This window comes from Cebus imitator, unplaced genomic scaffold (assembly GCF_001604975.1).
Source record: "Cebus imitator isolate Cc_AM_T3 unplaced genomic scaffold, Cebus_imitator-1.0 Scaffold193, whole genome shotgun sequence".
NCBI classification, from domain to species: Eukaryota; Metazoa; Chordata; class Mammalia; order Primates; family Cebidae; genus Cebus; species Cebus imitator.
In genome coordinates, this window is record NW_016107508.1 from 344,859 (window position 1) to 359,138 (window position 14,280).

The 14,280-nt window shown below is 37.4% G+C and overlaps 1 protein-coding gene across 3 annotated transcripts in view; it reads right to left on the bottom strand.

Moving 5' to 3' along the window:
* RPS6KA5 (ribosomal protein S6 kinase A5) overlaps positions 1-14,280 on the bottom strand; it is a 190,437-nt gene that overhangs the window by 76,636 nt on the left and 99,521 nt on the right. For all 3 annotated transcript variants that reach the window (XM_017546936.2, XM_017546937.2, XM_037745156.1), the window contains exons 4-5: positions 4,910-5,025; positions 209-316 (exon numbers count right to left, since the gene is read on the bottom strand). In XM_017546936.2, coding sequence (XP_017402425.1) covers positions 209-316; positions 4,910-5,025 — 224 coding nt within the window. The remainder of the gene's footprint in view (positions 1-208; positions 317-4,909; positions 5,026-14,280) is intronic.

Below are 14,280 nucleotides of genomic sequence, written 5' to 3' on the forward strand. Positions count from 1 at the left end.
GTTTACAGCAATTTTAACAGGATGGTCCCCTATTAATTCTAAACTAAAAATCTCTACATTTTCATGTCAAAATGTTCCCCTGGGCAAACCCTGCACGAAAGTTCAAATTCATATGGCAGTTTTCTACTAAATGTTTATTCTGCAGCTAAGTTGTCATCCTTGTTTACATTGTGTTATTATTAACTTCAAATTAAAATATCATACTCACTTCATCAGCCACAAACTCCTTACTGAGACCAAAATCTGTCAGCACCACATGGCCATTATAATCAAGTAGAATATTCTCAAGCTTAATGTCACGATATATAATCCCCAACTGCAAAAACAAACAAATATGAATTTTAAAATAATTTACAAAAAAATGAATTAGGACAGTCTTTCTTATCTACCTTTTTTTTTTTTTTAAAAAAAAAAGGTACTTCCCTCCTCAGGATCCTGTGATGGCCCTTGGTGACTGGTCAGGGCAAATGTAAATTCTTTTATCTGCTGGGTTCCCTGGACCTTTCTAACCATGTCTTAGCTCTCCTCGTACACAGGGTCTACCTTGTTGGGTCAGCTTCTTTAGGGCCTCCCTCTTGACTAGTGCTTCTTCATGTCTCTACGCTTCCTATTTCACCCTCACTCTAGATGGCCTTCAGGTGCTTTTGTAGCCAATTCTTGTCCATCACTTCCTAATGGTTTCAGAAGGCTTTTCTGACTAACCAGATCCCACCCTGGTAATTTCTTTGTTTTTCATCCTACAACACCTATGTTTATATTATACTTACCTATGTATGACTGATATTTTCTAGGTATATCCTATTCGTCTTTATATACCTATACTAACTGTTTTTCACCTTTTTTTTATGTATATATCCAGTATTTGTGCAACATACCATGTATAAAATAGGTAATTGATAAAGAATTGTTGATTAACAGGCTCTTAAACATAAAGGTTGAAGATCATAGGTTAATTTTAGTCTAGTTCTTTTTTTTTTTCTCTTTCTTTTTTGTTTTGAGATAGGGTCTCACTTGGTCACTCAGGCTGGCATGCAGTGGCATGATCCTAGCTCACTGCAGCCTCAAACTTCCGGGCTAAAGTTATCCTCCTGCCTCAGCCTCCAGAGTAGCTGGGGTTACAGGTGTGAGCCACTGTACTAGGCTCAAACTTTAGTTCTAAATAAGCAAAGTCAATCAGTTAAGTAACATTTACTCTATTTTACTTTGCATTTGTAAAACTTACTTTTTTGTAAGTTCTACAGCAAAACACTTCAGCTATATAACAAATACAACTATCCAACTCATACAAGAGGTGCTTGATCTGCATGAATTCTATTTTTCATGTTTTTAGTTACATTGGCCTGAATTAAATGTTTCTAAACTTAGAAATATTGTTTTCCTCAACACTAAGAATATGAGAAAGTTCTTAATAATCTCTTAAAATGAAAAACAAAATTATACATACAGAAAAACACTAGGGGCCAGGCACAGTGTCTCACGCCTGTAATCTGAGTACTCTGGAAGGCTGAGGCAGGAGGGTCACTTGAATCCAGGAGCTCAAGACCAGCCTGGGCAACACAGTGAGACCCATCTCTACAAAAAATTGTAAAACTTAGCTGGGTGTGGTGGCACACATGTAGTCCTAGAGCTACTTGGGAAGCTGAGGCAGGAGGATCACTTGAGCCCAGGGTGTTTGAGGCCACAGTGACCTATGATAGCATTCCAGCCTGGGCAACAGAGCGAGACCCTGTCTCTATTTTTTAAAAACGGAATAAAAAAAGGGGGGGACAGGCACGCATGGCCCATACCTGTAATTCCAGCATTTTGGGAAGCCAAGATGGGAAGATCATTTGAGCTCAGGAGTTCGAAACTAGCATGGCAACATGGCAAAACTCTGTCTCTACAAAAAATACAAAAATTAGCCAGGCGTGGTGGCACATGCCTGTTGTCCCAGCTACTCGGGAGGCTGAAGTAGGAGGATCACCTCAGCCCAGCAGGTTTGGAGCTGTGATCATGCCCCTGCACTCCAGCCTAGGCAATGGACTAAGACCTGGTATCAACAAAACAAAACAAAACACAAAAGCGCTAAGCAATTTTCCTCCAAGAGCCTCAGTGTTCTACAAGACATACAGGAAGGAAAATATTTAAGGCTTATATTGAAGGGACACTGACTTCAAGCATTACATGCATCTAACAACCAGGAGATGCTTTTTCCTTAAAAAAAAAAAAAAAAAAAAAAACGCCTTTTTGGAAAGCATTTTAGAAACAAGTAATTTACCACCTGTGTCACCCCATTACTTGCAAGTAAACATCCATTTTTGCCTCTTCCTGTGAAACCCAATGTTAGTAGCTTTTCAAGATTAACATTGCTGGCTTTGCATTATAATTATCTGTATCTTTTTAGTAAGGTTAACCGCGATCTCATTTGCTATATTACTCCCATTCCATATCAGTTACAGTTATATCCAGTATTCATTGTTTTCTTTACTTCTGTGTTTGACTATGGGCAAGTTTCACATAAATTAAAAACTGGATTTTCGGATGAGCACAGCAGCTCAAGCCTGTAATCCCAACAATCTGGGAGGCTGAGGCGGGCAGATTGCTTGAGTCTAAGAGTTCAACACCAACCTGGGCAACATGGCAAAACCTTTCATCTCTATAAAAACTACAAAATGTGGCCAGGTGTGATGGCATGTGCCTGGGTCCCAGCTGATTGGGAGGTTGACATCAGAGGATCACCTGAGCCTGGGAAGGTGGAGGCTGCAGTGAGCCGAGATCGCACCACTACACTGGACTTTCTAGCTTACCCACTGGAGCTATTCATTTTGTTTTTTACTCATATTTATAATGATTTCTATCATCATTTTTATATCATAAGCTAATTCCCCTAAATCATAAGTTCCAAAGGTCCTTCTTTGCAGTGTATTCCTGGGTCCAATTGTTTCTTATATGAAAATGTCTTGGCCGGGCGCGGTGGCTCAAGCCTGTAATCCCAGCACTTTGGGAGGCCGAGGCGGGTGGATCACGAGGTCAAGAGATCGAGACCATCCTGGTCAACATGGTGAAACCCCGTCTCTACTAAAAATACAAAAACTTAGCTGGGCATGGTGGTGCGTGCCTGTAATCCCAGCTACTCGGGAGGCTGAGGCAGGAGAATTGCCTGAACCCAGGAGGTAGAGGTTGCGGTGAGCCGTGATCGCGCCATTGCACTCCAAAAAAAAAAAAAAAAGAAAAACCCCATCAAAAAAAAAAAAAAAAAGAAAAAGAAAAAAGAAAATGTCTTAACTGTCTTATATCCTACAGAAATCATCTTAAAGATTGTTACTGTATCAATACTTCTATCAAAAGAAGTCCAAGTGTCTGTTTTCATTACCTCAGTTTGAGTGCCTACTTTACTGCACCTCGTTCCCCTTCCTCTGCATTGCGCTGCAGCCCTGCCCTCCACCTCCTATTGCCAAAGGTTTCTTTCTCTCCTTGTTCTCACATATTTTTTGTTCAGTCTCCTTAAGATTCCTACTCTGACCAATCTCCCCTCACCTGGCAGGTCTTGCTTCTGCTCTGGCTGGATCTGCCCTTTTCTTGATCTCTTTTTTTCTTACATTTTATCATTTATTCTCACAGCCTCACCCATCTGTTACCTCTACCTTGCTGCCTGTTCCTTTAGAAATTTCATCCTTCACCCTTCCTTTTCCCTCCAATTCTCTCCTTTCTTTTCTATGCTGTGTAATCAGCACTTGAATCTCTATCTTAAATTAGTGTAGGACCCGAATACAACATGACAAGGAAGGGTGGCTTCATGATGTACCTGAATTGTCCTAATTTAAAAATTACTTGAGTACTTTCTGTCTCTGAGGAAAAACACGAGTCCACAGAAAGACTACAGAGCCTACAGAAAGAAAAACATGAGCCTACAGAAAGACTGCATCTGCAGTATTTCCTCGTTAAGTAAAACAAACAAAAAATGGAGTCAAAATTTCTTGGCTCAAGATTAATGGTATCTGCAATAACTTTTTTTCTTCTTTTTTTAGACGGAGTTTCACTCTTGTTGCCCAGGCTGGAATGCAATGGCACAATCTTGGCTCACTGCAACCTCCACCTCCCAGGTTCAAGCGATTCTCCTGCCTCAGCCTCCCAAGTAGCTGGGATTACAGGCGTGCACCACCACGCCCAGCTAATTTTTTGTATTTTTAGTAAAGACTGGGTTTCTCCATGTTGGCCAAGCTGATCTTGAACTCCTAACCTCAGGTGATCCGCCTGCCTTGGCCTCCTAAAGTGCTGGGATTACAGGTATAAGCCACCACATTCAGCCTGCAATAACATTTCTTAAAGTTTAAACTGATTGTTACAGTTTAAATAGGGTCACAGACATGAATTTTATGTAAAATTTTTTAGTAAGAGTTCATCCTACCTGGGGACAATGGAGTAGAGAGCAGGTGGGAGCAAGAGATGGTGTCAGGGACAAAACAAATGGAAAGAAAGCCAGAGTGGGAGAGTGGAAAATAACACTTATTCTCCAACCTCATCAGGACACACCCTAAAGATGTACAGGCAGAGTCTGCAATGCAGTAAATTACAATGAAGGAAATATGTATTAAGACTGATGGTTTCATTTTCCTGGTTATTTTAATAATTAAAAGCCTTTATTTTAATGATACTTTGTAACAAATAAGCATTAGGATTTTTCCTGAAAAAAAGTCAAAAATTGCTTAGGTTCTATCTTTTTAATCTGCATCACAGCAAGTACAATTGAAAAGTAGATTTTTTTTCAAACAGAATTATGAAATTGAGAAAACTGGTAATGTTCTTCTTTAAGTGTGCTTTCATAATCTCCACTAAGACAATAACATGTAAAAACATTAGCTCTTCTAGCTCCATTATTACCTTAGTTAACAGACTTCAAAAAAGAAACTTGAAAAATGAAGTGTCTTACCTTGTGGAGATGTTCGAGGGCAAGCACAATCTCTCCAACATAAATCTGCACCTCGTGCTCTGTGAAACGCTCTCTTTGAGAAAGATGAGTAAAAAGTTCTCCACCATTTATATAATCTAAAAATGAAATATATTTGTCTTTCTTTAACTTGTATTCATAAATGAAAAGCAGTGTTTCCTTTTAATCACTTTGGATTCACCAGAAGGCACTGATTTTAATACATTGCTATATACACAGTTTAGCATATAGTTTCATGTAGATAGATTTTTAGATTCAGATAGCAATACAGTTTCACAAAAGAATGATTACCTTAAATATAATCAAATGAGTTTGCAAAGAGTATTGCCATTAAAACCATAACTAAAATCTGCATATATTTGAATACATTTTCACAAATACAGCATATCAGAAACCTCTGCCATCACCATATAATGCATACTTAACCTATTCTGTAGTATCAAAACATCAGCCACTGCAATAACCAAAACCAAAAAAAAAAAAAAAAAACCACAAAGTCCCATCCTTTCATTTGTAATAATTGCCAGTCACCTGTAAACAGATTCCCTATTTTCCAGAATTGTCTACATGCACTTCCAAAAATTTATATTGGGTAGTAATCTTTCATTTAGCCCAAAAAATGTATTAAAACTTGGTCAAATCAAAGATTCTAAAAATAGAAGATTCCCATTTCCCTTTCATTTTTCTCTATTTATCCCAAGGGGGATCATGAAATAGGTGACCAAAAGGCTACATTAAGAAATAAATAAGCGAGCTGGTTAATTAAGAAAAAAACATACAGGCGGGGCGCGGTGGCTCAAGCCTGTAATCCCAGCACTTTGGGAGGCCGAGGCGGGTGGATCACGAGGTCAAGAGATAGAGAACCATCCTGGTCAACATGGTGAAACCTCGTCTCTACTAAAAATACAAAAAATTAGCTGGGCATGGTGGTGTGTGCCTCTAATCCCAGCTACTCAGGAGGCTGAGGCAGGAGAATTGCCTGAAACCAGGAGGCGGAGGTTGCAGTGAGCCGAGATCGCGCCATTGCACTCCAGCCTGGGTAACAAGAGCAAAACTCCATCTCAAAAAAAAAAAAGAAAAAAACATACAAAAATAGTTATGTTGATATATGGCTCTAATTAGACATGTCTTCTAAAACTCAGAAACTCAGAACTTATTTATCATTCATTATTTTAGGTAACAACTATACAAATTAGAAACTGCTCAAAATCCGATAGGATAATAAACTTTTTGCCAAATAAATGTTGCTAAAAAGCTTTACAGTTTCATCAGAAACCACTGAAACATTAACACAATATTTGTGTGTGAAAAACCATTAACAACTAGAAAAGTCACAAATGCAATTTAAAGCTTTTCTCCTGAAAACTTTGAAAAGCATATTTCCCAAGTATATTGTTGAGTTTACCACAATTTGATTAAAAAATTAAATTCTTCACAAACTCACAAATTTTTCTTTTGCTTTGTCCATTTAACTTTAAACTCCAAAAAGCAGATACAACAGAATTAAAGAACTCTAATAGGTAGTTGTTTTGCAATGCAGTTTACAAACCACATGTCAACAAAAAGCATTTCCCTTCTTAGGCTTCTGTATTTTGCCAAGAAGTTTTAATTATATCTGAACACACATCTAATTATTAAAAAGGTGTAAAGGAACACAGCATTCCTGCAAACTAATAATGAACTTTTTTTCCTACCTTAAGGTAATTATTTATTTTAAAACCCAATACTCATGTTTATGCATAAATGGTTTCCACAGTCAGTCATGACACAGAAAGAGGCACAGGTACATCAACTGACAAACTCCTACATAGCCTTGAATGTCCAATTCAATCATCTCATCTTCTATGGCCACTCTAGCAGAGTTGGTCACTTTCTTCTATGTTACCATTGTACTTATTTAAGACTTTCAGCACTGCAGGCACCCTGCTATACTGCAATTGTTTATTTGCATACTTACTATCTCTGCTAAAGTAAGGATTAATATATTCATCACTATTTACTCATCATAGTGCCTGCATGCAGTAAGCACAAAATAGATGCTTATGGCATTCACAATTGAAGACAAATTCTTAATATTAGAATATATGATAAACAGGGTCTCTGAACAAAACCACTCTGAAACCTAACAGGCCAGTCTATTATTTAAAAAATCTAATGTACTACTGTTTCGAATGCAACATGGCATAGTCAAAAGAAACACGGCTTTGTAATTGATGGATCTGAACTAGACAATGGCTCCACAGCTGTCCTTCCTTAAGCAAATTAAGTCTCTCCGGGCTTCAGTTCTTTATCTATAAAACAGGAATAATTACTTATAAATTACTGTTACTTGGGACAAAGTGCTTTATTTCCCATTTACTGGGAGACTGTGAAAAAGTAACTGTAAATCTAAGGAGACATACCTAAAATATCAAGTGATCTACTTCCTACTTTTGGGATGAACTGACCTAACAGCCCAAGGTAATAAAGACTTGACATTATAAAATAAGCTATTTCATTTTGAGAGGGCTGTTATGGGTTGTATATTTTCTAAGTTTAACAGTAAACTCTATGAACTTGGGGGTGCATGGGTGATACAGTGGTGAGCATAGCTGCCTTCAATCAATAAACATAGGATGCCTTTCTATTTATTTAGGTCTTTCATTCTTTCAGCAATGTTTTATAGTTTTTAGAGTATACATTTTTTTACTTCTTTTGTTAAATTTATTCCCCAAAATTTTATTCCTGTTGATCCTAAATGGTTTTAGCTTCATTTTCAGATTGTTTATTCCAAATGTATAGAAATACAATTGATTTTTGTATGTTAATCTTAAGTGCAATTTTACTCAACTTATGTATCAGTTCTAGTAGTGTCTGCGTAGATTTCTTAGGACTTTCTATTTAAAAGATCATGTCATCTTTAGATAGAATTCTTCTTCCTTTTCAATCTGAGGCATTTTGTGTCCTTTTCTTGCCTACAATGTTGAATAAAGTGGGAAAGTGGATATTTTGTCCATGTTCCTGACTTTAGGGGGAAAGCATTCAGTCTTTAACCATTAAGCATTATGTTAGCTCTTGGTTTTTCCACAGATGCCTTTATCAGGTTAAGAAGTTCACATCCATTCCTACTTTGTTGAGTATTATCATGAAGAAGTTGAATTTTGGAAAATGCTGTTTTTCTACATCTATTGGGAGAATCATATGCTTTGTGTTATTTATTCTGCTGATATGGTACATTAAATTGATTGACTTTGGTTGGTAAACCAATCTTGCACTACTGGGATAGATTCCATTTGGCCATGGCATATAATTATTTTTATTTGTTGCTGGATTTGGTTTGATAGAATGTTGTTGAGAATTTTGTATTTATATTCATAAGAGATAATGGTCTGGACCAGCCGCGGTGGCTCACGCGGTAATCCCAGCACTTTCGGAGGCCGAGGCAGGTGGATCATGAGATGCAGAGATTGAGACCATCCTGGCCAACATGGTCAAATATTGTCTCTACTAAAAATACAAAAATTAGCTGGGCATGGTGGCATGTGCCTGTAGTCCCAGCTACTTAGAAGGCTGAGGCAGGAGAATCACTTGAACCTGGGAGGCACAGGTTGCAGTGAGCAGAGATCGCACCACTGCACTCCAGCCTGGTGACACAGTGAAACTCTGTCTCAAAAAAAAAAAAAATAGTAGCAGTAGTGGTGGTGGTGGTGGTAACAGTAGTGGCTCAATTTCTTGTCTATTCAGAAGTTGTATTTCTTGAGTAAGTTCTAGTAGTTTGTGTCTTTCTTGGAATGTCTTTATTTCATATAAGTTATCTAACATGAAATAACATAAATAACAACAAAACTCTATGTTGGTATACAGTTGCTCATGGTATTCCCTAAAGATCCTTTCTAACTCTGTAAAGTCAGTAGTAATGTCCTTTCTTTCATTCTTGATTTTATCAATTTGAGTCTTCTTTTTTCCTGGTCAGTCTACCCAAGGTCTGTCAATCTGTTGATCTTCTCAAAATAATAATCTTTTAGGTTCATTGATTTTCTCTTGTTTTCATATTCCATACTTGATTAATTTCTAATCTTTGTTATTTCCCTCCTTTCTGCTTGCTTTGGGTTTAGTTTGCTCTTCTTTTAATGTCTTAAGTTGGACGATTGGGCTACTGATTTCGGATGTTTCTTGCTTTTTTAATTTCGGCAATTATAGCTATAAATTTCCCACTAAGCACTGCTTTAGCTTCATTCTGTAAGTTTTAGCATGTAGTATCTTCATTTTCTCTTATCAAAAAAAATTTTGTTTTTAAACCTCAAGACCAGCTCTCACTTGGGAGACACCCAGGCTGCAGTGCAGTGGTATGATCACAGCTCACTGAAGCTTCTAACTTCTGAGCTCAGAGATTTTCCTGAGTCATTAGGATTACAGGTGTGTGCCACCATGCCTGGCTACAATTATTTGTTTGTGGAGATGGGGTCTCACTTTGTTGTCCAGACTGTCAAAGTATGTTTTGATGCTTTTATTTCGTCTTTAACACATTGAATACTTAGGAGTATGTTGTTCCATATGGTTGTGAATACCCCAAATTTCTTTTTGTTACTGATTTCTCTTCTCATTCCATTGTGAAGAGAAGACATAATTATTATTTTAATTTTTAAAAATTTATTAAGTTTTTAAAAAATGGGCTGCCATATGATCTACCCTAGAGAATGTTCTATCTGCATATGTACCCTGCTATTGCTATTTAGAGTTCTATACATGTCTATTATGTCTAGGTGTTGTTTAGGTCTTCTATTTCTTTGCTGAAACTTTTTGCATTATTGCTGAATTGTCTATTTCTTCCTCCATTTCTTTCAGTGTTTGTTTTATATACATTGGATCTGTGTTGTTAGGTACATCCACGTTAGCCTCTATGTTGTTAGGCCTTCTATCTCTGTGGTTTCTGCATCCACAGATTCAACCAGCCATGAGTCAAAAATATTCAGAAAAATAACAATACAACAAATGAAAATAATGCAAAGAAAAAAAGTTTAACAACTATTTATATAGCACTTACATTGTATTAAGTATTAGAAGTAATTTAGAGATGACAAAGTATACAGGAGGATGTATATGTTATATGCAAATATTATTCCATTTAATGTAACAAACTTGAACATCTGAAGTTTCTTTTTTAATCCCTGGGGTGTCCTGGAACCAATTCCCTGAAGATAATGAGGGATGATGGTATATATTTATAATTGTTATATCTTCATGATGGATTGCCTTCTTTTTTTTTTTATCATTATGAAGTGTTCTTTTAAATCTCTATCAGCATTTAAAAATATCTATTTTGTCTGATATTAGCATAAACACTCCAGCTTTCCTGTGGGCAATGTTTCCATAGTTTATCTTTTTAATCCTTTTCCCCTTTAATCTATTTGAATCTTGGACTCTATAGTGCATCTTTTGTAAACAGCATTATAGTTAGCTCTCCCCCAGTCTGACAATCTCTGCATTTTGATTAAAATGTTTATAATCCATTTACATTTATTATTAACATAATACTGCAATTTTCCTTTTTTGTTTTCTATTGTTCCTCTAGTCTAGTCTTCCTTTACTCCTTTCTTGTTAACTATTTGCTAGTGTAACATTTTAATTTCTTTAATACAGTCTCACTTTAAAAAAATTTTTTTAGTTATTTTCTTAGTGGTTGCTCTGCAACTTGCCATATAATATTACCTTATCAAAACAACTTTGGATTTATACTAACTTAATTCTGATTATATATAGAAACATTAATTCTATATAGCTCTATTCTCTTTCCCTTTTGTGCTACTGTAATACACAGTACAACTACATATGTTTAAAACCCAATAATACATTACTACAGCTTTACATAGTGTTGTCTTTCAAAAAAGCTGAGAGAAGACAGAAGGGCAAATACATACTTGTAGTTTGTTATATTAGCCTTCCTACTTAACGTTTTTCTGTTTTCTTCCTTTTTTCCCAGTGGATTCAAGTTATAATCTGATTCTAACTCCCCACTTTCATCCCCACCCCTCGTTTTTTTTTTTTTGAGACATAGTCTCACTCTGTCACCCAGACTGGAGTACAGTGGCACAAACTCAGCTCGCTGCCACCTCCACCTCCTGGGTTCAAGTGATTCTTGTGCCTCAGCCTTCCGAGTGGCTGGAACTAAAGGTGCGCACCTCCACACCTGGCTAATTTTTGTATTTTTAGTAGAGACAGGGTTTTGCCATGTTGGCCAGGCTGCTCTCAAACTGCTGGCCTCAGGTGATCAGCCTGTTTTTATAGTTATTTTTCCTTTAATAACTTGGCATGACTATTTTAGTAAAGTATTTTATCTGCAGTGTGAAGCCTCCAATGTTGCTCCTCGGAGAGCAGAGTCTTGGGCATTTGAACAATGATTCTTGCAGGGCTCTCTTTGTACTTTATTTTTCTGATCTGTTAGGCTGTCTGCCTCTTGCTGGTATTACACCCAGGTGTTAGGACCCACTAATTGCTGGCTGGTCACTCTATTGTTTTCAATAATGCTCTGGAGCATAAATTACTCCATGGTCTAGTCCAATAAATTCAGGCCCATTTGTTGAAGCAGCTTTTGAGGACAGTGTTTAAAGTTTGTTCTGATCCCGGAGAATCCTTCTTAGTTGTCCACATCGAATAGTTAAACTTGTTGCTCTAACAGAGGTATGGGCCTCCTCTTAATTGCTTACCACCAATATTTCCTTTTTTTTTCTTCTTTTTCCAAAAGCACCCTTAGTTTTAGGCCAGTTGTGGTGGCTCATGCATGAAATCTTAGCACTTGGAAAGACCAAGGTAGGAGAATAATTTAGGCCAGGAGTTTGAAACAAGTCCAGGCAACATAGTCAGACCTCATCTTTTAAAAATAAAAATAAAAGTAGCCAGGCATGTAGTTCTAGTTACTTAGGAGGCTGAGGCAGGAGGCTCACTTGAGCCCAGGAGGTCAAGGTTGCAGTGAACCATGATTGTGCTACTGCACTCCAGCCTGGGCAACAGAGCGAACCCTGTCTCAAGATAATAATAATAAAATAAAGAAAGAACTGGATGAGGCTATTTGAGTGCCTTTATATTTGCATAGGAATTTTACAGTCAGCTTGCCAATCTCTACAAAAAAGTCTGCTTGGATTTTTATTTGGACAATTTTGCATCCATAGCTCAACTTGGGAGAAGTGACATTTTTAAAATATTGCATTTTCCAACCCAGAAATATGGTGTATCTCCAATAATCAGGTTTTCTTTCATTTCTCTTAGCAACGCATTATAATCTACAGAATAAGACTCCTACTTCTGGACTACATTTTGATCTCTGATTTTGCATATCCTTAGAAAGGAATATTTTTATCTTTAGAAAGGAAGACAAATGCAGTAGTGAAGCATGTCTTTGGTGTCACAAAGTCCAAAAATTTTAGCTATACCTTTTAGCAATTGTGTGACTTTGAGCAAGATGTTTAATCTCTCTGAATCTAAATCTATATTTTAAAAGAACAATATATCTTCCTAAGGTTTGTTCATTTTATTCAACAGTAAGCTCTTATTATGTATCAGCCACTCTTCCAGGCACCACGCACACAGCATTGAACAGACAAAAATCTCCAACCTAGTGAAGCTTGCATTCCAGTCAGGAAAATAAGTAAATTAAATATTATTAAGAAGTTGGAAGGTCATGATTGCTATGGAAAAAGTAGCACAGATATAAAAGTCTAGGGAGTGCCAGGGTAGAGATGAGGATTGCATTTAAATAAGGATGATTAATATAGGCCTCAGCGAGGTGACTTTTGAGCAATTACTTTAAAGGGGCAAGAACACGAGCTGAGCACATATTTGAGGAAAGACTGTTCCAAGCAGAAGTAACACCTAGTCTAAAGATCCTGAGGCAGAGCAGGCCTGGTGTATTTGAAGGTCAGAAAGGAGATCAAGTGGCTAGAACAGAGTACATGAGGGAAAAGCAATAGGAGAGTCAAGGTCACAGAAGTAACTGAATTAGGGGAGTGGGTGTATAGGGCTTATGGACCTTTATTGGAGCTGTTGTGTACATCGTCTACTGCACAACATATTGTGATCTATGTGAACAGTTGCCCTTGTGGCTGTGTAGCACAGAGGCCCTAGCTATCATCTTTCACTGTGAACGAAATGGAAGACTGGCGAGTTCTTAGTAGGGTAGTAGTGTGATATGACTTTCATTTTAATAGGAGCAATGACTCTGGCTACTGTATTGCGAATAGAAAGGGTAGAAGTAGGGAGATCACTTGCAATAATAAATAAGGTAAGAGATGACTTGCTAGGAGGAAGGTGGCAATGGTAGTAGTGATAAGGACCCAGCATAACTGAGCAACTGGAGAGATGGAGTGGGTGTTACTTGAGATGACTAAGGATGGGGGAAGAACAGGTTTGGAAGGGGCTATCCATTCACTGTTGGATATGAAGAATGAACAATGCCTGACTAATAGTACAAGCTAAATAAATGGTAGTCACCATCATCATCATCATCATCATCTTGAATTATACATTCTAAGACTGGTAAGAGGTTCAAGAGAGCACCACTGGAACCCCTTCAGAAGGAGATCAATTTCTTGTGGCCAGTTGTAGAGCATTAAGAGTAGCTTCTGTGAACCATCATGAAAGTGCTTCATGCTAATTCCTTGAAATTATCTAAACTGTTTGGGTATATGTAGGCCTACATGCATTATTCTGAGAAGAAAGAATCCACAGCTTTTATGAGATTTGCCGAATTGTTATCAGCCAAAAATTTAAGGAACACCACCTTAAAGACAGCATAAATTTGAACAGAAAAGTACCTATCAAGTTTATTTACAAACAAACCAGCAAGTACTAACAGCACATGGGAAACCTCTGAAAACAGGTGCCATAACTTTGCCCTGAGAGCCCACATCACACACTTAATCTTGCCCAGAATGCCCACCAGTGCCACACTCCCCCTGAGTGTTTGGATTATTTTACCCTTGCTTGGCATAACTATCCTAGAGTTTATTTGTATTCACATTTGGACCAGTGGGGTTCAAAGCTTAAGAAAAGTGAGATGGAGCAAGGGATTTTCATTTCCAACGACAGCTCTGACTATCGAGAATGTACTAAAACTGCCTCTCTGATGTCTTTACACCTCTTTGTTTTTTAAGAGATCTAGCAACTCTGTTAGGGTAGGCCTTGGGCTTGCCCTTGAAAGTAAAAACAACTCAGCCAGGCAGCGAAACAACAAATAAGACAAAATATGTAAAAGACTATCAAGGATATCATTAAATTTGAGTTGAATTTTAAAATTATTATTCTCTCCAAAGGAATGCGGTGGATTCTTGGCTAAAGTTAGCAGTGGGATCAAAGTGGTCAATGATATTGTTACCACCCAG